At 43.6% G+C, this 23,564-nt stretch overlaps 2 protein-coding genes across 5 annotated transcripts in view; both read right to left on the bottom strand.

Annotated features, from left to right (window-relative positions):
• Positions 1-2,787: 2,787 nt before the first annotated feature.
• Positions 2,788-17,130, bottom strand: GPRASP3 (G protein-coupled receptor associated sorting protein family member 3). The gene is made up of 5 exons (XM_037512169.2): positions 16,965-17,130; positions 7,786-7,881; positions 7,331-7,401; positions 6,906-6,985; positions 2,788-6,577 (listed from the first exon to the last, which is right to left on the bottom strand). The coding sequence occupies exon 5, from the start codon at positions 6,297-6,299 to the stop codon at positions 4,584-4,586; it is 1,716 nt and encodes a 571-aa protein (XP_037368066.1). The 5' UTR covers positions 6,300-6,577; positions 6,906-6,985; positions 7,331-7,401; positions 7,786-7,881; positions 16,965-17,130; the 3' UTR covers positions 2,788-4,583.
• A 2,273-nt stretch (positions 17,131-19,403) lies between these two features.
• The window catches only part of GPRASP2 (G protein-coupled receptor associated sorting protein 2), a 28,015-nt gene continuing 23,854 nt past the window's right edge, over positions 19,404-23,564 (bottom strand). For all 4 annotated transcript variants that reach the window (XM_054695633.1, XM_037512170.2, XM_054695632.1 and 1 more), the window contains one exon: positions 19,404-23,510. In XM_054695633.1, the coding sequence (XP_054551608.1) occupies positions 20,635-23,211 (2,577 nt within the window). In that variant the 5' untranslated portion in view covers positions 23,212-23,510 and the 3' untranslated portion in view covers positions 19,404-20,634. The remainder of the gene's footprint in view (positions 23,511-23,564) is intronic.

Consider the following 23,564-nt stretch of genomic DNA (forward strand, 5'->3'; position numbering starts at 1 on the left):
CTCATCAATCAATTCAGTAAAGTGGCAGGATACAAAATCAACACGCAAAAGTCAGTAGCCTTCCTATATACAAACAATAAATCTGAAGAAGAAGAAATCAAAAAAACCACCCCTTTTATTATCGAAACAAAAAAAATCAAATATTTGGGAATAAATCTAACAAAAGAGGTAAAGGACCTATACAAAGAAAACTATAAAACACTGTTAAAAGAAATAGAAGAAGACACAAAGAAATGGAAAGACATCCCCTGCTCATGGATTGGAAGAATAAACATTATTAAAATGGCCATCCTACCAAATGCAATATACAGATTCAATGCTATTCCAATCAAAATCTCAATGGCATTCTTCAAAGAAATAGAACAATTATTGATGAAATTCATATGGAATCACCAAAAACCCGAATAGCCAAAGCTCTACTGAAAAAAAAAAGAAGGAAATGGAGGCATCACACTCCCAGACTTCAAACTATACTACAAAGCCATAATCATCAAAACTGCATGGTATTGGAACAAGAACAGACATACAGACCAATGGAATCGAATAGAAAATCCAGAAATAAACCCACAGATTTATGGTCAACTAATCTTTGACAAAGGAGCAAAGACTATGCATTGGAGCAAAGAAAGTTTGTTCAATAAATGGTGCTGGGAAAACTGGGTCGCTACATGCAAAAGAATGAAGCTTGACCACTACCTCACACCATACACAAAAATCAACTCAAAATGGATTAAAGAACTAGACATAAGACCTGAAACCATAAAATACATAGAAGGAAATATAGGCGAAACACTACGGGATTTGCACATCAAAGACATCTTTACAGACACATCACCCAAAGCAGTGATAGTGAAGACAAAGATAAACAGCTGGGACTACATCAAATTAAAGAGCTTCTGCACAGCAAAAGAGACAATAACAAAAACAAAGAGAAACCCCACCAACTGGGAGAACATTTTTGCACCCAACACTAATGATAAAGGACTGATCACAAAAATCTGCAAAGAGCTGATGAGACTCAGCAACAACAAAGAAAATAATCCAGTCAAAAAATGGGCAGAAGAGCTAAAAGAAACTTCTCTGAAGAGGAATTGCAAATGGCCAACAGGCATATGAAAAAATGTTCAACATCACTTGTAATCAGGGAAATACAAATCAAAACTACCATGAGATACCATCTCACACCAGTGAGAATGGCACATATTAAAAAAACTAGCAACAACAAATGTTGGCGAGGGTGTGGAGAAAAAGGAACTCTTCTGCACTGTTGGTGGGAGTGCAAACTGGTCCAACCACTATGGAGAGCTGTGTGGAGATTTCTGGACCTACTAAACATAGAGCTTCCATATGATCCAGCAATTCCACTCCTAGGTATTTACCCAAAGGACACAGAAACATCAATTCCAAAGAGCACCTGCACCCCTATGTTTATAGCAGCACTGTTTACAATAGCTAAGCTTTGGAAACAACCCAAATGCCCAAAAATAGATGACTGGATCAAGAAGATGTGGTACATATATACCATGGAATATTACTCAGCATTCAAAAAAGATAAACACATGCAATTTGCAGCAACATGGATGGCGCTGGAAGGGATCATGCTCAGCGAAATAAGCCAAAAAGAAAAAGAAAAATACCGGATGGTCTCACTCATAGCAGGAATCTAGAAAACTTAAATAAGGGACCAGGAAAATGAATATAAGAAAGTGAAAATCAAAATCAACAAAAAACTATGAACCAGAGACACTTTTTGGGGGGTGGGGGGCGGGAGGGGAAGGATTGGGGTCAGAATGGGGCGTTTGCAATTGTATGGGGGAATATAAAAATAAAATTTAATATTAAAAAAAAAATTAAAAATAAAAATAGAGAGGCTAATCTGCTCTATACAAACATACTTTGAAGTTGTTTATTTCAAAAATAAATGAACAAAAATTAAAAGGTGGGGCCAAAATATTTATACATCACCTGAGAAATATGGATGGCAAATATACATATGGAAAGATGTTTAACATCATTCGTCATCAGAGAAACGTAAATTAGAACTACAATGAGATATGGCTAAAATTAAAAAGAACAACCATACCAAGTATTATTAAAGACATGGGAATGTAACCACTTTAGAAAATATTAGTGTATTAGTGTATATGATCCAACCATCCCATTCCTAGATACTTATGCAAGAGAAATGCAAAGTGTATTCATATAGTCCAAATCTGGGAATAACCCAAATGAAACCGTGGTAATCCTATATATATAGTGGAATACTACTTGGATAAAATGCAAAGAACTATTGATACACATAATAAAAAGGATGAACCTCAATTTTGCTGAAAGAAGACAGACACCCACCACCCAAAAAAAGTACATCCTGTATGATTCCATTTACATAAAATTACAGAAGAAAATGATTCTATGTTGTCAGAAATCCAATCTTTAGTTGTCTGGGGTGGGAAGACAGGGAGAAATGGAAGGGCAGGACTATAAAGGAGCAATGAAGAAACTTTTGGGGGTGATAGATATGTTCACTCTCTTAATTATGGTGATAGCTTCATGTGTGTATGTATACATGTCAAAACTTATCAAATATGTACTTTAATGTACATCAATTATACCTCAATAAAGCTATTAAATAAAAAATGTGTAGCAGATCCATGTAATACTAAATTGGGAAGGTAAGAGTAAAGATGAAAAGTTAAGTTGCAACACTATCGTCCTATTGTTGCAAAGTAATAAATCTGTGCACATTTTCAAGATTATGACACTATACACCAAATTTTAACCCAGAAAAAGCAGTAAGTGATTCAAAATATGTTGTAGAAGCCAATTTATTGACATAGAAAGATGTTCACAATATACAGTTACTGGGGGAAAAGCAAGTTACAACGCATATTTACGGTATGATCTTGTTTAACTTCTTAAAAATCTCAAAGCATTTTCACACTTAGACATTCTCTTCAGTTCAGACCAGGTGTTGTAATTCCTACCATGAGTCTTAGAGAACACAGCCATTGCCCTAAAGTGCTGGCAATGCTTTCTGTATGGAGCGGACTTCCAAGAATCACCATCACAGAGTCTGAGGCAGCAGCTTCTCTCCTAATTCTCCTGTACTGTGTTGATGAAGCTGCAGTTCTAGGTCTAAATTTCTCCCATTAGTTTATCTTGCACAGTTTGAGCTGGTACAAATGCACAAAGTGGGCTAGCCTACTAGTAAAAGGTAGAGCCCTTTAGACTTTCATATGACACAGGAGAATAAATATTAGTCAAAAAAATCAAGGTATGATTTTGTAAGGAGAAAGCCATTGTCTTTTAAAATGTACTGTATGAAACAATGTATAGAATGATTCTAGTTCTTTGACCAAAAAAAAGTACACTGGGATTGAAAAAGGTAGGCAAGCTATATTAGTGAGTTTCACTTGCTAATGATTCCAAATCTTTCTCACTCAGTCAACAGTTTGGGGCGCCTACTCTTTCTCAGATACTGCCAGATCAAATCCATATACTCATCCCAGATTTTTCCCAAGTCCCAGTCAGCAAATACGTAATGGACATGTGCATTTGGAGGAAGTTAAGAATTGCAAGTCCTAGCAGGGACATTATCTACAGCAAAACAGAATCATTAAAATCAAACTGAGCCTTGAAGGAACGTTCAAGAGTGGGTTCTGGTGTCAGGCAAAACAGCTATGCCATCTGCTTGCTGTGTGAATTTCGGGAAAATATTTAACTTACCTAGTTCTCACTAGAGGCACCCAGTACAAGTCATAATTTAAAAAAAGATGCCAGTACCTAACTCAGGATCATTGTGAGAGAAAAAAAAAAAAAAACATGCAAAATACAGTGCCAATAGTGTGTGACATCAGAGCAGGTACTCAGGAAACGATTCCTCCATAAACATACTACATTTCTCTTCCTTGAAAAGACTGACATAAATAAAATAGCCACACAATTTAAGCTATCAATGTAGTGGCAAAAGAAAATAAGAAATACATTTTATCTAAGATTCAGGGCCATTGTTGTGTTGTAGAATGAGTTGACCGATGCAGGTGGAATAGGGGGAAAACAGTAATCCCTTTTTCATTAAACACAGCAATGTCTGCCTCTTTCATGTAGAGTGAACCACTGGCAGTGAGTGTGTAGGTATACATCTAAGCATTATTAGTCATCTTTTTGTGTACATATGCTTTATTTCTGCAGCTAGATTAAATATATATATATATATGCTCAAGGGTATTTTCTTTTTATGCCATTTGAAGCCACAAAACATCTAAGCAAGTACTAATGAACAAGTTAGCTTACTTTTGATGAACTGGTTCACTATCTTCCAAAGTAAAATATTAAAATGCTTCTAAACCTACACAAGGTAAAAAGTGAACAAATACATTCACCTCACAATGTAATATTCATTTGATAGCTCCAAAATTATCTAATTTAAACCTAGGAACTGTCACAGGTAATATTGTGTTAAAGGTGTAATTTGTAATGTGCACACTGTAATAATCAAAACATTATGCAAAGCGCTTTTGGAACAGACACCTTACTGGAGTTCGGAGATTGATCCAAGTGTTCTCTCTTATTTCTGGCTCATTTTACATTGTTTCAATAATCACTTTAACTTCCCGGAAGATGGCCATGAGCGTATTATAACTCAAGTGATCAACCACTACAATTGAGCCCTTTCTGATATGCTCCTTTATGTTAATAAATATGGCCACAGCACTAACAAGATTGGCCTTTGCCTCCTTCTGGTTAAAGATAAGTTTTAATGCTGCTAATGCCTCTGTATTGATCATATCTCTGGCTGCAGCCGGATTTTCTGACATATTCAAAAGTACTTTCAAAACAAGATTTCTGGTTTTACGATTTCCCTGGGATAGCAAATTGAAAAGTTCTGAGAAATAATTGGCAACAATGTGGTGATGGTTAGAATTAGTACTCAGTTGCCCTAGAATCTTTAATCCAGACTGCTGTCCTGGTGAGTTCAAGGGAAAAGACATGGTTTCCTTACACATATGCTTAACATGTAATTCAACTTTGCGCTGTCTTTCATCTCCAGAAGGGGGATTGAGAGTAATCACAGCCTTTTTTCTCATTTCAGAGGAAGGAAAACTGAGCAAGCTTTCAATAAGTGTCACTACTCCCACCTCATTAATGAACTCTTGGGCAAATGGATGGACATTAATGATGCCCATTGCAATTTGAGCTATTTTATGAATGAGAGGATCAGTAGTTGACTTAAGTAAGGTAACAAGTTTTTCAAATTCCTCTGAATTCATGTAGCATTCCATTTTGCAAGGGCAAGCAAATGGCTTAATCCCATTCACCTCCCTGATCCTGATTTGGCGTCTGATCTCCTCTATGGTCTGGATGCAAGGGTCAGAACCAAATGGGTGCTCAGGGACAGACTGAGCACCAGAGGGAGCGCTCCTAGAAGAGCATGGTATTGGTGCTGGTGTTGGCGCTGATGTTGATGTTGATGGTGCTGCTGCTGCTGCTGCTGCTCCTGCTACAGGCAAAGAATGAGGATTTTCCTCAGCTGAGGCCAGGACAATATAAGAAGGTGGCTTTATCTCAGATGGGATCTGGGACCTAAATCCTAACACTGCTGGAGTTACAGCAGGAGCTTTAGGCCAGATTGTTACCTCAGACCAGTCTTTAGGCCTATTTTTCTCATTAATTTCATCGACAGGCTGGGGCTTAATTATCCTGCTCACAGGTTTAGGATTAGGATCAAAACTAGTTTCATCTCCATCCCAAAACCAGTTACCAATAACATTCTCCTCTTCTTCCTCCTCCGCTCCTGGCTTAGCCTTGTAGCTGGCCCCCACCACAGGTTCCGACTTCTCAGCACAGGACAGGGGACCAGTATCCTTAGCTTTACCTTCATTCTTAACACTGGACCGATTACCCGCCTCTTCTCCATTCCAGAACCAGGAACCAACACTTGTGTCTTCCCCAGCCCAGAACCAGGCATCAATACCAGTCTTTTCTTTACGTGTGGACCTGGACTCAGTATGGGTCTCAGGCACAGAGCAAAACCGGGACATTTTAGTAGCCTCGTCCTCAGATTTGGGACTGGTATCTGCTGGGCCCCCTTTCTTCTTCTCAGTAACAACCCTGTTCTTAGATACTGCCTTCATCTCTGCCCCTGCCTTTGGCTGAGATCCTGACTTGGCTGTTGATTTAGCCCGGTTCTTGCCTCCAGATTTAACTACACCAGTGGCTGCCTTCTCTCCTTCAGCTTGTGCACCAGACCTTTTGCCATTTTTGGCCTTGTTTCTACGCCCATTCTTAGACCCAGCCATGGTAGAAACCCAGTTATACAGATAGTACCGTACAGTCTTGGTCTTGATCAATGTCTTAACACCCTTTTCTTTGTCAGAGATAAACTTGGTAACAAGAGCAGAGAGTCGACTGTCAGTTCAGCAGTCACACAGACCCCTTTCCAAACACTTGCCTCTGTCAGTGACACAGAGGGCAGAAGCACCCAGGCTGAGAGAAGACGATGGCTTCTGAGTGCAGACCTGTTGAAGGTGATGACCTTCTGCCACTCCAAGGTCACCACAGCCACCTAGAAATGGACCTGAAGTGGAGGAAGGAAATGGGATTTGAGTCTTTTCCAACTGTGCTTCTCTATACAGACAATCACACAGAAGAGCATGCAAAAACAGAATTGGACTGTGTGGTAGGAGTGAAATAGAAAATACCATCACCTCTTTTAATCCCTCCCACATTCCCGCTAATGCCCAACAAAGTCCTGTGCATTTATTACCCTATTCCTTTCTCTGGATCACATAGGAGAAGCGGTGATGGGAAAGCTTGCTGAGAGTGGAAGAAGCTAAGTAGCACCAGGTCCCTTTGGCACACATCACTACACTCCACATGTCTATTCAAGTAGGTCTCACACCAACCTGCACTGATTGGGTGCAACTTTCTCCTCCTTCCTTCTTGTCAGTGTTGATCAGTCCTATAGCCAACTCACAGGCAGAATCTATAAACAAAAATATAGGTAAAATTGAAATTTTGATTATTTGGTAGCTAGCTATACACTATTATCTCCAGACCCAATACCTGCCTTTTCAGATACATAATTCTGGGTAGAGCACACTTCTGGTTTTCTTGGTTCTCCTCATGGCTTCCCTCACTTCTGCCCCAGTATCAATCAATTACCCTACAGGAACAATCCTGGCTTACCCCACCTCCATTTCCTATACACATATGAGAGGGAAGAGGTGTCGGAGAGTTGGAAGACAAAGGCTCCAAGAGATGATCTGGCCTCACCCACCTGCCAACAGCCAATCCCCACCCCCAATCAACCATTCATGCTCATACTCACCTAGAATTCCAACAGTTTTTGTAGTGAACAGCGACACTTAGATTTCAACAGGAACTTATAAAGAAACAAGCCTATGGATAGACAAAAAGGCAGAAGAGAGAAAACGGAAGTGATTAAGATGGCCCAATGCCCCATGACAAGGGTTATAACATACTTTCGTTTATTTAAGGCCATGTTAAATGGCTCCCACCTGTCTCTTCTTCCCTAATGATTTCCTACCCAATTTCCTAAGACCTGTACCTTGTCTAATTATACCTCCTCCCAACTCTGAAGTCAGTCATTTCCCCAGGAAATGCTATACTTCTTTCCCTGAACAGAAGTATGAGACCCAAGAGTGGGAAGTACGACACAGCCAACTATTTAGAAAGCAGGTAGGGAAGATAATGGGGACTATTATTTTAATACCATCTTCGCATGTCCCTGCTCTTCTCCCTCTTCTCATACATAGATCTTACCTCATTCACCGCCGTGCCAGTCTGCCTACACAGCAGGGGTCCTTCAGAGATGTTATCCTTCCGAGCAAATAGCCCTCTAGCTGGAAAAGTTACACCCTACAGAGAAAGGAAGGAGCATTCAGCAAAATACCAAGAAAATATGTTGACAATGGTAAAAATATATCGGGTTAATGAACAGATACCCAGAACACAGGTCTTAATACCCCCTCGAAATTAAATAAATGTGTTCTGCTGCCACAGTTCTTTCTTCAGGTACCCACCATAAGGAAGTCTATGAAAACTGCGTTGACTGCTTCTGCACCAGGGGCTGTGAGGGGTGGATGGGGCTTGGGTTTCCAGAAGCAGCAATTTGAGGCGCAGACTAATTTCATGCATTTTAAGTAGATCATTCAAAAAGCTTTCTTTTCTATATGTTGAACCACCACTCCCACACCTCAAAGTATAGTGGGCTGAGATATTGACAATCTTAGTGAGAAAGGTGGATAAACACCACCCACCCCCTTTTACATGGACTCATAGTGTAAAAGTAGATACATGTCTCAGTCTGTCTTCTGCTTGCATTAAGTTGGGTGCAAAATCTAAATATGAAAGGCAATGAAACAACCCCGTTTTAATAGGGAGGTAAATAATTCTTTCTGGAGTCTTCCTAATCTACAATTGCACAGGTCGCTTTTTGCCAAATGCGCCAGACGTAGGCCCAGACAGGAGACTGTGGTATCAAGGGGGTGTCTGTGGAAAGGGACAGCGCCCAGGACGCGGAGCCCCCACAAACACCCGGGCACCCACTCCCTCCCGATCCCCCCGAAGCCCGACCCCCCAGATCCACCGCAGCCCTGCTCCGCCCTGCCCGGGCGCCCCCGACCCGGCTCCCGCTCCGATGAACCTTTTCTCCAGCAGCAGCCACCCCCGGGGCCCCGGCCCGCACCGACGCCGTCGAGGGCGGGCGCCCGGGCCTGGACAGCGGGCTGCGCAGCGGCGCACGCCGCTCCCGGTCAGGTCGCCCGAGGGAGCCTCGGGGCCCCGAGCCAGACCCGCGCCGGCCGCCGCCGCCTCCTCGCCAGGGGACCCCGGCGCCGCGCACCTCCCGCGGGCACCGCTTCCCACCGCCGCCTCCGGGTCCGTCTGCCAAAGCGCCACGCGCCGCTCAGACGGCCCACGGCGGGGCCGCCCGCCACCCCCGCGACGCCCCACTCGCCTGGGCCGCTCGGCGCCCGGGCCGTCGGTCCCCCTCTCCGCCCGCGCCTCGCTGCCGCCGCGCCGCTCGCCGCGCTCGCACTGGCACAGGCGCCCCCTCCGCGCCGCGGCCGCGCACTGGGCAGGGGCTGCGCAGGCTGCCGCAGCAACCGCGCGGCGAGGGTGTCGGGAAGGGGGGCGGAGGGATACGCCGGGCGCCCACGGCTCGACGCCCCCTCCCACACCCACCTGGCCCCTCCCGAGGGGCGGGGACACGCGCCCGCGCCCCGCGGCGACCCCGGCCCGCCCCTCACCCTTACTCTGCTGGCGCTGCCAGCCAGGGCGCCCCCAGCCCGGTGGGACCCGCGTCGGGACGGGAGCGGCTGCGGGGTGGGGGGAAGAGCAGCGGATGGATACCAGGGAGCCCCTCAGTGTGGCCCTGAGCCCCCAGACTGCTCACTGCCCTCGGTCTGCCCACCTCCCTTGGCTCCCTGGGCACCCCTTTCCCCTGCGTTTCTGGATGCTCATGGGGGAGGGGCCCTCAGGACACAGGGCCCAGGCTGCAGGGGAGGGCCCACTGAAGGCCACATACCCCTGAGCTTCTGGGCTGCCCCTCCCAATTCTTGCATGGCTTCCTGGGGCCACCCAGGGGATGAAGGTGGCCAGGTCTCCCCTGAAGGCCTCACCACTCCCCCTCTTCCAAAGGAAGGCCAACCTAGACCCCAAGCCCAGGAAACCGACCTCTGCTCTGTGCCAAGAGCCACTGTAGCGGCCACACTGTTTTTGCCTTTTCTGAAGGGTGGCAAGCTTTGCCATTGCCTGGTCCCCGCAGGGGCCCAGAAACAGGGCCTTTCCCTCAGAACCGGCACCAGATCATACAGTCCTCCCTCTGTCACCCCAAAGCCAAGTCCCAGGCAGCAATCAGGGAGGGCGGCTCCTCTTGCATTGCTTTAAAATAAGGGGACACTGCCCAGGCACTTCCTTAAGCAGCGCCTACCTACTATTTCTCCTTTTCTGTCACCAGCTATATCCTGCCCAATGAATGTGTATACATAAAATTTTTGATTTTTCCTTTCAAGCAGTGGGAGGAGAGATTTTGGGTTAAGACTGTCAGTTCCAGGGAGGACAGGACCCTTTTTTCAGCCTGTCCCTCAGTTCTACACATAGAAGACAAACTAGTGAATACCTGAAAGAAGTGAGGTGCCATTGAGGGGCAAGAATTCCATGGTACCCTCTATTGGTTGCAGATCAATGCCACATATAGGTCTTTGATGTCTATAACCCCAGGACTTAGCCCAGAGTGTACTACACAGAAGATGTGCTCTCTAGTTTTCCAGGGGAGAAAAGGAAACAAGAGGGAAGTACCCCTTTGGAGAAACCCCTCAATTTGACACACTAATACATTTGATTTGCAAGAGAAATAGGAGTTTCAGCTACTTCTCACTCCACTTTTTGATGAATCATTTTAATGATTCTTAACATTTGTTTTACTATCCTTAAAGGGTAACAGTATTAAAACTATAGTATAGTCTCTTAACTCTGAAAAACATTGAGCCTACAAATTCTGATGAGTTTCTTTCACTAATATAAGACTGTGGGTATATACAAACAAGGAGGTTTCCTTAAATACAACATTGCTCATAATAGCTTAATTGTAAATAAAGTAAATGTCAGTCAATAGGAAAAGATTACACTATGGTACATATATTTTTATATACAGCATTATTTTATCCTAGCTATAACAATGTAGAAATAATTCCAGATATGTTAAGTGGAAGGAAAAGCAAATTATAGAATACATAATTCTTTCTCTGGAAAAAGTATGCTTTGTTAGTGTATGTACATAGATGTATATAAATATCTAAATAAAAAGCATGTGTCCACACCAAACCACTAAGGGATTATCTCTGAGAATGGAGTGTGTGCAGTAAAGAATAACTTACCCTTTTTTTTTTCTAAATAAGCCCCATATTGTGTGACTGTTTTACAATGAGAACATATTTATATGATTAGCATAATTGATTTAGGCCTATGTGGTTTTGTTCTAAACAAGTATGAGAATTCTGATGGCTTATTCTTCACATTTTACTTATAAAAATACATCAGATTTTATAGGCAAGATCCTTGAGTGCTTTTGGTGGACTATATTAAAAAATACTGGTTTCAGAATGAGTAAAAATTCCTTTTTGGCTTGGTCAAACCATACCTTGGTATCACTTGTGAGAATATTTGTTAACACACTGAGATGGACAAGGATGATGAGTACTAGAATTATGTCTTCATTTATTCCTGCTCTCACACTCTCCCTTTCCTTATGTAATTGTAAAAAGGAACCTATTGTTCCTTTTTTTTCAATTATTTATTTTTTTACATAATTGTTTGCTTTAAATATTGTTTAACTATTGTTCCTTTTCTTTATAGAACTTTTGTTAACATTTCTTACAGGGCAGGTCTGCATGTGATGAGTATTTTCAGTTCTTGTTTTGTCTGACAAAAGATTTCTCCATGTTTGAAGGATTTCAATGATCACAGAAATCTAGGTTGGTCTTTTTTTCTTTTTTTAATATTTTAAATATTAATGCTTCTTCTTTGTATGGTTTCTGGTGAGAAATACACTTTAATTCTTGTCCTTGTCCTTTTGTAGTCATCCCATCCATCCCACCTTTGGTTTCTTGCAGTGTTTTCTCCTTGTGTTTGATTTTTATAATTTGCACCATATGCCTAGGTGTGGTTTTCATTTTTATTTATCCAGCTCGGTATTCTTTGAATTTCCTGTATCTGTAGTCTGGTGTCTCATTAATTTTGGACAATTCTCAGCCTATTACTTAAATATTTCTTCTGCCCCAGATTCATTCTTTTCCTTCTGGTATTTCAACTATGCTGTTGCACCTTCTGGAATTGTTCCACAGTTCATTCTTTTTGCATTTTAGTTTGGAAGTTTCTATTTATCTTCAAGCTGGCTGACTCTTTCCTCAGCTATGTCCACTTTACCTACGAACCCATCAAGGGCATTCTTCAATCTTCTGTTACAGTATTTTTTATTTCTAGTATTTACTTTTGATTCTGTATTTTTGTTCCTCTATGTTGTCTATTTTATCCATTAGAGCCAATGACATATTAGTCATACTTAAGTTAAATGCCCTGAAAACCCCAAAATCTTCATTATTTCTGAGTCTGGTTCTGATGCTTACTTTTTATCCTAAAACTGTGCTTTTTGCCTTTTAGCATGCCTTATATGTTAAAAGCTGGTTGATGTGTTGGGTAAATAAACCTTTAGTGAGAGGTTTTATGTTAAGATGATTATCATTTGGGCTGTGCTTAATGTTTGTAGGTTATAGGTGTCAGAGTGTTCAAATTCCTCTCATGTTATTTTTGTCTCCCCTCTTAACTTTGGGCTTCCATAATTACTTCTCATGGAGAATGTTTGTGTCTTGCAACAATTTTAGCTACACTGGAGACTTGCTAGCATGGTGATAATATGTGGAGAAAAAGTGTTCTGTAATCTTATGACTAAACTCCAGTCTTTGAAGGGCCTGTATCCCTAGTCTGTGACTGTCATTAATGTTTCTCAGCTTCTCCCCCTTATGTGGAAGGCCAGAGTGGGATGGAGAGAAGGAATGCCTTTCCCTCAGCTGGAATAAGGCTCTGAAAAGTATTTTCCACTAGAGAGTAGGTCTTTGTTATGGAGAAGACTCTGTGTGTATTTCACAAGAGTATACTTTCCCCACTGCCTGAGCCAAGAGGGGATATTTCTGGGCTCCTCACTGTAAGAACCTGCTATGGTTCTTGGAGTAAAACTCAAAACTTCCAAGGTTTCAGGTCCCAGTGGGGTTTCTCACTTGCATACTATTTCACTTAGTCTCCAGCAATTCATCAAAATTACCATGTAAGTATTCTTACCTGTTTTTGTTGCAGTTTCTGCTCTATGTAAGATGAGACAGACTGCGATTCTCCAGATTTGTCTTTTCTCTAGGTTCTGGGATGGTCATTTGTCCTGTGACTACAGTTTTTGATGGGTCCAATATGCTATTGTTTATCTTTATTTCTGGTTGTAAGTACAGGAGCAATGGCTTCCACGCTCTTTCCATGTCTGAATTTGAACTGGAAGTTTGGCCTATGCATGGTAATGGAGTAGAGCTAAAGACCAGTAAACATAGCTTTTGTCCTCTTTTTTCAGCTAAATTTCAGGTATGGGAATAAAATTACCACTGAGAACTTAGTTAAACACTAACTTTTCCCCTCCCAGGTACAGAAAATTTATGTGGCTCCCTAAATCTGGCATCTCAGCCCCCAAATTCTTAACCTGAAGTACAGATTAGAATTCAAACTTCTGACTCTAAATTCTTCATGGTGAGGTCTGTGTAAGTATGACTTAACTCTAGGAGACAAAAGTCATTTCTTTGACCCCCACCAGCACCACCACTGCTACCCACAGTTGCCAGCTAACGGTGAGCAGTTTTAGAGCACTGGACTCTCTCCTCCAGGCTCTAGTCTGGTACTCAGCCACACCTCAGAGCCAGGCAGTCTGAAGTCTGAATAGCCTTTGCCACTAATTATTTGTGTCACCTTGGAAATGGTACAAAATGCATTTATATCTGGGTTAATTCATCCTTCAAAGGGGCTGGTAATAACTATTTTGCAGGATTTCTATGTATACTAAATGAGGAAACTATCTGATAATCCGCAAGGCCTGCATATGTCAGGTCTTCGTAGTTCTTTTAAAATTGTGATGTCATCATATTATGGGGAAAGTAGGAGAGGTCAGATGGAAACTCCCCGGTGGCTTTTAGAGGTCATAATTGCTATGCCATCACCACCATGCTCTTTTTCACTGTAACCTCAGTGCTTTGTATACTCTGTTGCTTATCATAACTCCTTACTAAAACAATACCATTTTTATAGAAGTATCTCTCCTTCCTCTTATAGTCTGGTATCACAGGGAGGCTATTCCCACATCCAAGGTGAGCCTGCTTGGTCTAGGTACTTTTTGCATCAGGAAGGGGTTGTGATCTAATTCTGCTCAATGAGACATTGAGACTACACAAGGAATTCTGAGGAAAGCGTCCTCACACATAAGGTCATTGAAAAAATGGACGCCTTTTCTTTCTTAGAAAGTTGCGTGATTCCTAGAATAGTTGCAGCCATAACACTACCAGCCTTAGCACAGAAGGTGGTATTTGTGAATGGCAGAAAAAGAATGGAAAAGAATGATATGTATGCTCAGGCACAGAACAACTCTTCAACGAGTTCCTGACTTCTGCTTATCAGTGAGTACCTGCCTCTTAAAACCAGATGCAGAACACATGGATGTTTCCATGTTAAAGGAAATGTGTGGATGCTGATCACCTTGCTTCATGGATTGCTAGAGAGCTGACAACTGTGGTTGGCTTTGGCTCCAGAATGAAAAGGAAAGCTTCAGGCAGAAAACCCAAACCATGACTTATCTAGGGGGTTCAGAGGTACATTACAATAACTGATCTCATAGATAAGCTCAGTGGCAACTCAGAGAATTATTACATGAAAGTACACCCTAGTGAAATAGCCATAATGTAAAAACAACAGAAGTTATCTACTTTCATTTTGGGGGATAGTACTGAGGGTGAGAAAGATAAATTCATAGTATCAACGATTGGAATTGGGTTAATTTTCCCTAACGTGGGTATAAAAAGCGGTAGGTATCTGGGAGTTATACAGTGCTGGGATTTTGTCATAACAGTGGAGCGGGCGCTAGAGGATACAGTAGGAGAGTAGGAAAAATGAGGGATTATTAAATTGGGAAGGAAAAGCTGGAGTAGGCTAATACACAGGGGGAAGGAGATATGGGTCAGAGGCTAACAACACTCTAGGTTTAAGTTTCTTTATAAAGAATAAAGTACTCTGCTACAAAGTGTAAGGAACAGAAACTCTGATGATGAAGTTAGTGACGGTGATGATGGCAGCTTTTAGTGATAATTAGCACCAGAGGAATAAAATGTGCATCAGTGATGATGTACGCCAGCTCTAGATTCAAACTACAAAGTTTTGAAGCTCAGCTCTTCTAACCCACTTAGTGAGGTTGGCCAAGTTACTCACCCTCTATGCCACACCTTCTTCACACTTAGGATGGAGACAACAACAGTAACTACCATATGTTAGCTGTGACGATTAAATAAGTTCTACATCGAGAACCCTGGGAAGAGTATTTGGTACATACAGAGTACTTAATAAATCTCAACATTAATAATAATTACTACTACAAGTAGTAAAAGATAAGGTGTTTTGGTCAGACTGAAGTTTGATTCACACTTCCAGAGCCCAAATTTCTTCCTCTGTGATAACCGTCCCTCAACAATAGTTCTTATTAATAAAAAAATGACTCCAGTACACTTTAAAAAGAAATAAATGCTAACGTAGGGGCAAAAAAAGTACTGAGTAAGTATACACAACAGAGGAATTACTTCCTACCAAGGGACAAAGAGTAAAGACAGGGGAATCAGAAAGATAGCAAACTGGCCCAAGCATTTGAACTGAACCGAAAAGCATGAATATGGTTCCCAAAGGCATAGAAAGGGTTGTAAGCACCATGAAGGTTGAGGGAACAGTATGCAGAAAGGTAAAGTATTCAAAGGGGCCTCCCAGGAGGCACAGCGGGTTGAGCGCAGCGCTGTGAAGCTGTCCACAGCCTCTGCAATGTGGGTTCGATTCCCTGCCAGCTACGGAGATAACCAGATGGCGTGGCAGACTGCCGTGCCTGCTGCTCCCCTCAGCAGTGTTTTCGGTCCGCCTGCCTGTTCTGCTCCCTGCTCTGTCTCTGGTGAATACTCTCACCCTCCCGTGCCTCTGGCCTGTACCCCAGTTCTTGTATAAATAATATTTTAAAAAAAAGAAGTATTCAAGTACACAGTATAGCTGGGTTGGGAAACAGCAGGTTGTCCAGTGTGGTGTGAGTGCAGGCAAAGTGGAGGCAGGCTTGACTAGCCTAAGATACTTGAAAGGGAATGCCTTCTTAAACCGAGTCCTCATCTCATTGTAGTCCTGGCTCTTTCTTGGAAAAATGTGTCAGGAGATGGAAGGGTGGAATTGTATGGACAGGCACAGGCCCTTGAAACCCTCCATAGGGAAGCTGTTAGTATTTCATAGAAGAGATTCCACTGAAGGTTGCTCTTTTGAAAGTGGGTGTGGGAAGGATGGTTGCCATGTGCTAAGTCCAGCTGTGCTGTAAGAAGATACATTATTTCATTCATGACTAGAGAGATGACAAATCCATTCTATTTTTATCACCAGGCAGCAATAGTTTAGGTGAAGTGACATCTGAGCAGGCCCTGATATTTATTACATGAGATAACCCACGACATTTATCCAGAAAGGGAGCAGATACAAAAAGACAGTATGAGTGATGAGGTTTTTACTTCAGAGGAGACCAAAGGAACAAATTCTCAGTAAGGAGAGGAGAGCAAAACACCAGAAAGACTGAAGAGTCTGCAGAGGGGAACATGAGATTAGCAATAAAGCAGTTTCTGCAGGTGGTTTCCAGAATGACTCTCCTCTGAAGAGTGAGGTGGAGCAGAGATTCTCAGGTCCCTTGAAGGGAGGGAGCTGTCGCAGAACAATGGGACCTAGGCCCTTTGAGAAACTCACAAGGAGGGCTGATCCTCCCTGGATGGAGATCCAGGCATCTTCCCGGAGGTTAAGAAACTTGGCGCTATGCCAGTGAGAAATCCACTGGTCCCACCCCCTTCCCTAAGGCTGGCCAGATCGGGGTTCAGGCCTCGCTTGCATCCCTGGGCAGCAATCCCCACTCCGTCCACGTCCCCTACCTCACTCCGCCCCCATCCCCCCCGCCCCAAAAGCAGCGCCGAGTCCTGCGGCGCCGGGAGGAGAGTCTGGGGTGGGGGAAGGGTCGTTCAGAAGGAAGGAGGGAGCGCGAGGAAACCGGGACGAGCGGGCGGCTTCCAGGCATTTCCTGCCCCAGGATGGAGTCTCGGCTACCACCGCCCCGGGACACCGCTTCCCGGCCTCGCACCCACCTCCTGCAACAGCCGCCGCCGCTTCTCTCCGCGGTGCTCCCGCAGGCGGACTCCCTGCCCCTCGAGCTCCGGGACCCAACAGAGCCGCGCCAAGCTCGCCGCTGGCCGAGGGACGGCTCCTCCGGCAACAAACGCCGCAATTCTGGCCGCCGCAGAGGAGCACTGCGGGGCGGGCGGCAGGGACAGGCGCTCCCCCCTCGCCTCCCCGCGCATCCCCGCGCCCAAACTCCCCCCGCTCCTCTCCGGGCAGCCGGCCGGTCGCCAGGTGCCGGCGCCGCCCGTCCGTGCGCGGGGCCACACACCTCGGCGCCCGCCCCGAGCGGCGGGTCACGTGACCCGCCGTAGGTCCACGTGACCCCGCGGCCGCCCCGCCGCAGCACCCGCAGCCCGCGGCCTCCCGCTGCTCTGTTCTATATAGTGATATATAGTAGTTTTAATATTCTACGTAGTTGGTTCGTATGGCAAATGTAAATTATAAATTTATATACAACAAGCCATACACTTATATAGCCCGTAATGTATATTATAAATTATATACATTGATATTTACTGTTTAAATGTTAAATATAATATTTCAAATATGAAAACACATAGCGGGTCTTGGAAAATATTGATAAGCAAATCATATGTTCAAAAGCTACTTCCCAGCATCGGGATGATCTCTGTTACAGTAGTGGTTTTTGAAGGGAGGTAAAACGGCCACTTTGCCCTACTTCCACAAACTTTGCTTACTAGAATCTTGTGGTGGGGGGAGTTGGGAACAGCATGTTGCAGTGTTAGTGTTATAGAGCAACCCCGATATTAAACGGGTTCCTGGCTGTGGGTCCTCACCCGCGCGCTTTAAAGGGACTTATGAATACTACAGACACACACAAAAGGGTTAATAAAAGGTTTATTTACAAGAGAAAAAGAAATAAGGAAAATGTACAACTCAGGGAGAAAATAGGGAAATAAAGTCTTTAATGCGTCCTACCCGATCCGACGACCTGGAAACCCAAAGTCACTCTCAGAGCTGGCCGGACGCTGCGAGCTGGCGGAGAGCCCAAAAATGGAGAGAGTCCCCAAAGCCCACGTGTCTGCCTTTTGTATCCACCTGGCTGCTTAACCCCACCCTCAGGTCCCAGCCACCTTCCCTTTGGTGGTGATGAATCGGATTTGGAGTTCCCAGTGTCTTTGGCTTTGACCTGGGGTGGGGGTGGAGTCCACAAAGCCTATATGGAATTTGCTTTGGGACATCCTTTTTTCCCCCTAACATTAGGACAATTACACAAAACTGTAAAAACTACATAGGTTACTGAATATTCTTTCAGTGCAGTGCTGGGCTTAACTTCCTATTGACAGAGCAAGTTTTCAATTCAGAGAGTGATGCGAACTTGTATTTTTTCCAAATATTAGGGAAATGATTTATGTCCAGTGGAACAAATAACATCAATGGTTACAATGTATTGTTCTTAAGATATTAACCAGTTTTGTATATAACCCAGTAATTTTATCCTAACATTTGTGTACAAAATTTAATATACCCATATTTTGTTTATGATCACATTAAGTATACTGTATACACAACTATCTCCTTCAACTCTTTCATCTTAGCTGTTCATTGTGTTGAAAATATCCTTCACATGTTGACTGCTAATTCACACGAGTCATTTTACCTTTTTGAAACTTAATAGCATCCTGACAAAACAGAAATAACATATTCCCCATCTCCAAAAATAAAAGCCGTGTTTCCCATAAGTCTGCATTCTCTTTCCAAACTAACTCGACCCCTAAGTTCTACAATTCTTCTGTCTTAAGGTATATATTTTTACTTACTGTGGCAAAAAAAAAAAACCATAAGACACAATTTTATAGTGTAAAATTCAGTAGCATTAAGTACCTTCATAATGTTGTGCAGCATCACCATTCTACAGAACTTTGTTGACGCGGTGAAAGGAAATGTTATCTTTTGAATGGAGTAGTCAGATAAAAAAAAAAAAGTCATCTCTATACAATCAAGAGACAATGGTGACATTTTCTTTGAAGCGCGTGCACGCGCTTGTGTGTGTGTGTGTGTGTGTGTGTGTGTGTGTAATCTAGACATTCGAGTGGTTAGATTTATTGTTCTTTCTGGATAACATTACAGTATTTCAGGTAGTGATTTTAAAAGCTAGTCTTTCTGAGGTCTCATTCCTTTCCAACTTTTTCCAACTTTCCTAAATGATTTTATCTCTAAAAGTTCCTTTTTACACTTACATTCCTTTATATAATTATCCTTTCCAACATGTCCACCTATAATTTGTGGCAATAGATGTGAGCATATTGAAAGAAAAACACCTGTCATTCATTTTTATGTCTCCGCAATGACTGTCTCTGAAAGAAATTTTAGCACATTTTATTCCAGATAAAGTGATATACAGTTTCTTAGAAAGTCATTAAGTTGCATAGAAATTGTCTATCTACACACATTTTAAAAATGGGGTCTAAATTTCCACGAGTGTCCCTTTCTTGTTTCATTGAATATAAAAGCATCAGTGTCATCTCAAGCCAATTTATACACCTTTTTAAAAAAGATTTATTTATTTATACAAGAACCGGGGTACAGGCCAGAGGTGCGGGAGGGTGAGAGGATTCACCAGAGACACAGCGGGGAACAGAACAGGCAGACTGACGAAATACACTGCTGAGGGGAGCAGAAGGCGAGACAAGAGAGGTCTGCCATGCCATGTGGGATTCTCGCCGGCCTGCCGGTATTGAACACGCGCTGCAGAGGCCGCAGACAGCCTCACAGTGTGGCGTTCAACTGCCTGCGCCACCAGAGAGGCCCGATACACCTTTTTAATAGCTGCATGGTACTTCCTTAATACTCTCCTCAGAGCAGGATCACAAAGGTAACCCTCTTCATATTTAATTGGTGTGCTATCCTCTCTCTCTTTTCAGGTGGCAGTGAAGCAACACCTGTACTATGAGTTGCAGATGTGCAGATTTGGCTTACTTAGCTCTCCAAACTGACCTCATTTCAACTGCATCCTCACTGACCTTTTCTCACCTATTCCAAACAGACAGGGTACATCCATGCTATTGGGGCAGATTTTCCAATTACGTACTTCTCTTCACACCACTGCCGCTCACTTCCAAGAACGGTTTAACAACAAATGTCTTATCTTATCGTTTTGTGACCCATTTGAGTGGGTCTCTCTTCTAAAGTTGTTGACAGTATGCTCTTCCTTCTTAAGCTTCAGAAATGGGATTTTCCAATGAGGGTATGTTTGTCCTACTGATTATCAATGTTTTCAGTGCACACAATGTACTGAGCCTTGATCATAAACTGAAGAAGGGTGACTTCTGTCAACTTTCACATAGAACTTTATTGAAAACACAGACTCAAATAGAGAACCATATGTTTAAACAACGAATAGCAGGGTAGCTTACACAAGCGACTCAGTTCTTTAGAAGCTCAATACGAAAAAATACTGCAATCTGGACAGCAAGACAAGTATCAACAAATACGTTTTCAGCTCCAATATTCATTTGGCATCCACAAATTTATCCAGCTCAAACAAGAATTGGACAAAGTTAACATCAGCATTAAAAATGTAAGTTACAACATCAAACCAGACTCTGAACACCAAAGCACTACTCAGGGCTCTTTGGGAACATAAGGCTGATCAGAGGCAGGTAGTTAATCACATTAGCTTGGTTGTCCTGCCTCAGAATCATTTTGACTGTCTATTTGGACTTGTAGCTCTTCAGCTAACTTTTCAAATTGATGGAAAGCACAAGTAAGTGGCTCAAGACTGAACTCCTCATCAATTAAGGCCATTGTTCCACTTTTTATAATATTACTGATATTCTGAAACATTTTAACAACCATTTGAATATTATCATTTTTCTCTTGTATGTTAAAAAGAGCCACAAATATTGATAGAGCTTTGGCACTAAATAGCTTTTTTATCACCTTAGCATTTTGAGACAAATTCAACAGCATACTCAGAACGTGAAACTTTGTTGTTGCGTTGCCTGTGGTTAATAAGGAGAGAAACCCAGACATAAAATTGGCAACCAGTGAGTGATAGTCAGTAGTTGTAGTGAGGTGTCTCAGCATCCTTAATCCAAGCAGCTGCTCAGCAGAACCCATACTATGAGCAAGGGTTTCCTCACACACCTGACACATGAATGTCTCAATCATGTTTAGGTTGGGATAAGGTGGGGCCATGTTTATCATGTTTTCCAAAAAACTTGTTCTCTCTCTAGAGGCAGGATAATTGAGCAAGGTTTCTATAAGTGAGACAACACCTGAATCGCGAATAAAATTTCGGGTAAATTGAGAAGCACTTCTCATACCCATTGCAATTTTAGATATTTCATGAATAAAAGGATCGCGAATTTTGTCCATTAATACAAGGAGTTCTTCAAAATCTGCAGAATCAATTTTAAGCTCACACTGTATGCAGCTGCAGGACCAATCGGCAGGCTCTGCGCTCTCCTTGGCCCTAAGATGCTCTCGAATTTCTGTGACTGACCGGTAGGATGGATCATACTGAAAGGGGAACTCAGGGTCAGGCTGATCAGGTGGAAGCAAAGATTCCTGCGCCTCCCCTTCTGGGGTAGGTTCCACATTCTTGGGTTTTTCCTCAAACACTTCAGTGTATACAGATGCTGCTTCTTCGGGAATTCTAAAGGGGTTTGGGGATGGAAAGCCAACCCCATGACAAGGACCAGGTTTGAATTCAACAGTGACCTCTTCCCAGGTTTGTGGCCTAGATGAAGCATTAATTTCCTCCTCAGCTGAATCTCTGAACCTGGGACCAGCCTTGTACACAGGACTGGGATTTAGATCAAAGCAGGCCTCATCCCTGTCCCAGAACCAGGAACCAAATATGGCCTCTTCTTCAGACTCTGGCCGGGTGTCTTCTCTGGCCACAGCCCCCAAACTGGAATTTTCCTCATTCCAGAACAAGGACCCACCAATGGCCCCCTCTTCAGTGTCTGGCCTGGATTCACAGAGGGCTGAAGCCCCAGCCTCCATACTGGTCTCTTTCTCTGCCCAGAACCAGGACCCAATAATGACTTCCTCCTCAAACCTGGGTTTTTGTTTGACCCTATCACCTTTATTAACATCCTTCTGGGTCCTGGGCTTCAAGATATTATTAGGCGCTTCCTTATCTCTGGGCCTGAATCGACTATTAGCCTCTTCTCCAGGTAGAAACCAGGACTCCTTATAGTACTCATCCTCAGACTCCGATTCAAAGAAGTCCTCTCTCTTTGACCTAAGTTTGGGCCTGATATTTGCCTCATCCCTGACTCTGGGCCTGAACAAGTTATTTGTGTTTTCTCCAGTCCAGAAACAGAATGGGTTGCCAGACTCTTCCTCAGATCCAGACCAGGAGTCAACATAAGGATCTTGCTTGGATCTGGGTCTGGATCTGGGGTTAGGCTGATGTTTAGCTCTATGCCGAGACCTTGTATTGGCCTCTTCCCTGGGCCAAGACCTGATACTAGCCTCTTCTCCAGCCCAGAAAGAAGACATCGTAGAGGCCTCATCTGCTGACCAAAATCCAGACTCATTAGAGGCCTCCTCTCTGGTCCTAGACCTGGGGTAGCACCAAGACCCCATATTAGCTTCTTCCCCAGAACCAAACCAGGGCTGGATTACTGTCTGAACCTGGGAGCCAGGAAAGGTATCAGCATCCACATTGACCAGTTCTCTATCCACAGATAGGGCCATAGGTTTGGCAATTGACCCAGACTCAGAACTAACCAGTGGCCAGGTTACAGAATTGTTCTGGGAATCACCATCTGTCTGTGATATGGCTTCAGCCCCAAACTCAGTCTGGGCCCAAGCCTGAGCTTCATCCTTGGGCCTCGCCCCAGGCATTGGTTTGCCATCAGTCTTAGGACGAGCTCCACCTACTGCCCGGGCCTCAGTTTTGGGTCTTGCCCCAGACATTGCCTGGGATTCAGTTTTAGGTCTTGCCCCAGGCATTGTCTGGGCCTCGCTTTTGGGCCTTGCTCCAGTCTTTCCCTGGGCCTCAGTTTTAGGCCTTGCTCCAGTCTTTCCCTGGGCCTCAGTTTTGGGCCTTGCCCCAGACATAGTCTTAGATTCAGTTTTGGGCCTTGCCCCAGCCATTACTTGAGCCTGGGTCCGAACCTTGGGTCTGACCACCATTGGGGCCTCATTCTCTCTCTCAGCCCCACCTCCTGCCTCTTCTCCAGGCTTCTTTTCAGTTTTGGCCTGGGCACCAGGCTCAATCTCCGCCCCAGTCATGGTTCAAATTACAGAGGATACCCCTATACCAGTCTCAGTCTCTACCACAGATGTATCACAGTTTTGTTCTTCACTTTCGGATTGCTCAATTATTCAAGTTGGAAATAAGAAATTGAGTCAATCACCACTTCAGCAGCCAGTCAGTCACCTGTTCAAGCCCAAACTCAGCCAACAATACAGAGAGAAGATGAGGCACAAGCAATCTCAGAGAGGATGGATGGTTCCAGAATGGGTGCAGACCTGTTGAGGGCGGGTCAGCAGCAAGTCCAACATCAACTGAGCTGCAGCTGGAAGTGGCTCTAGGGAGAAAACGACATGGGGCTCTGAGTCTCTTCCGGGTGGTCCCTTGCAGG

This window comes from Talpa occidentalis, unplaced genomic scaffold (assembly GCF_014898055.3).
Source record: "Talpa occidentalis isolate TD23 unplaced genomic scaffold, MPIMG_talOcc4v2.1 talOcc4.15, whole genome shotgun sequence".
Taxonomy (NCBI): domain Eukaryota; kingdom Metazoa; phylum Chordata; class Mammalia; order Eulipotyphla; family Talpidae; genus Talpa; species Talpa occidentalis.

What these genes read in the sequence shown, in the direction of transcription:
- GPRASP3 (XM_037512169.2), bottom strand. Translation starts at nt 6,299, where the DNA reads ATGGCTGGGTCTAAGAATGGGCGTAGAAACAAGGCCAAAAATGGCAAA.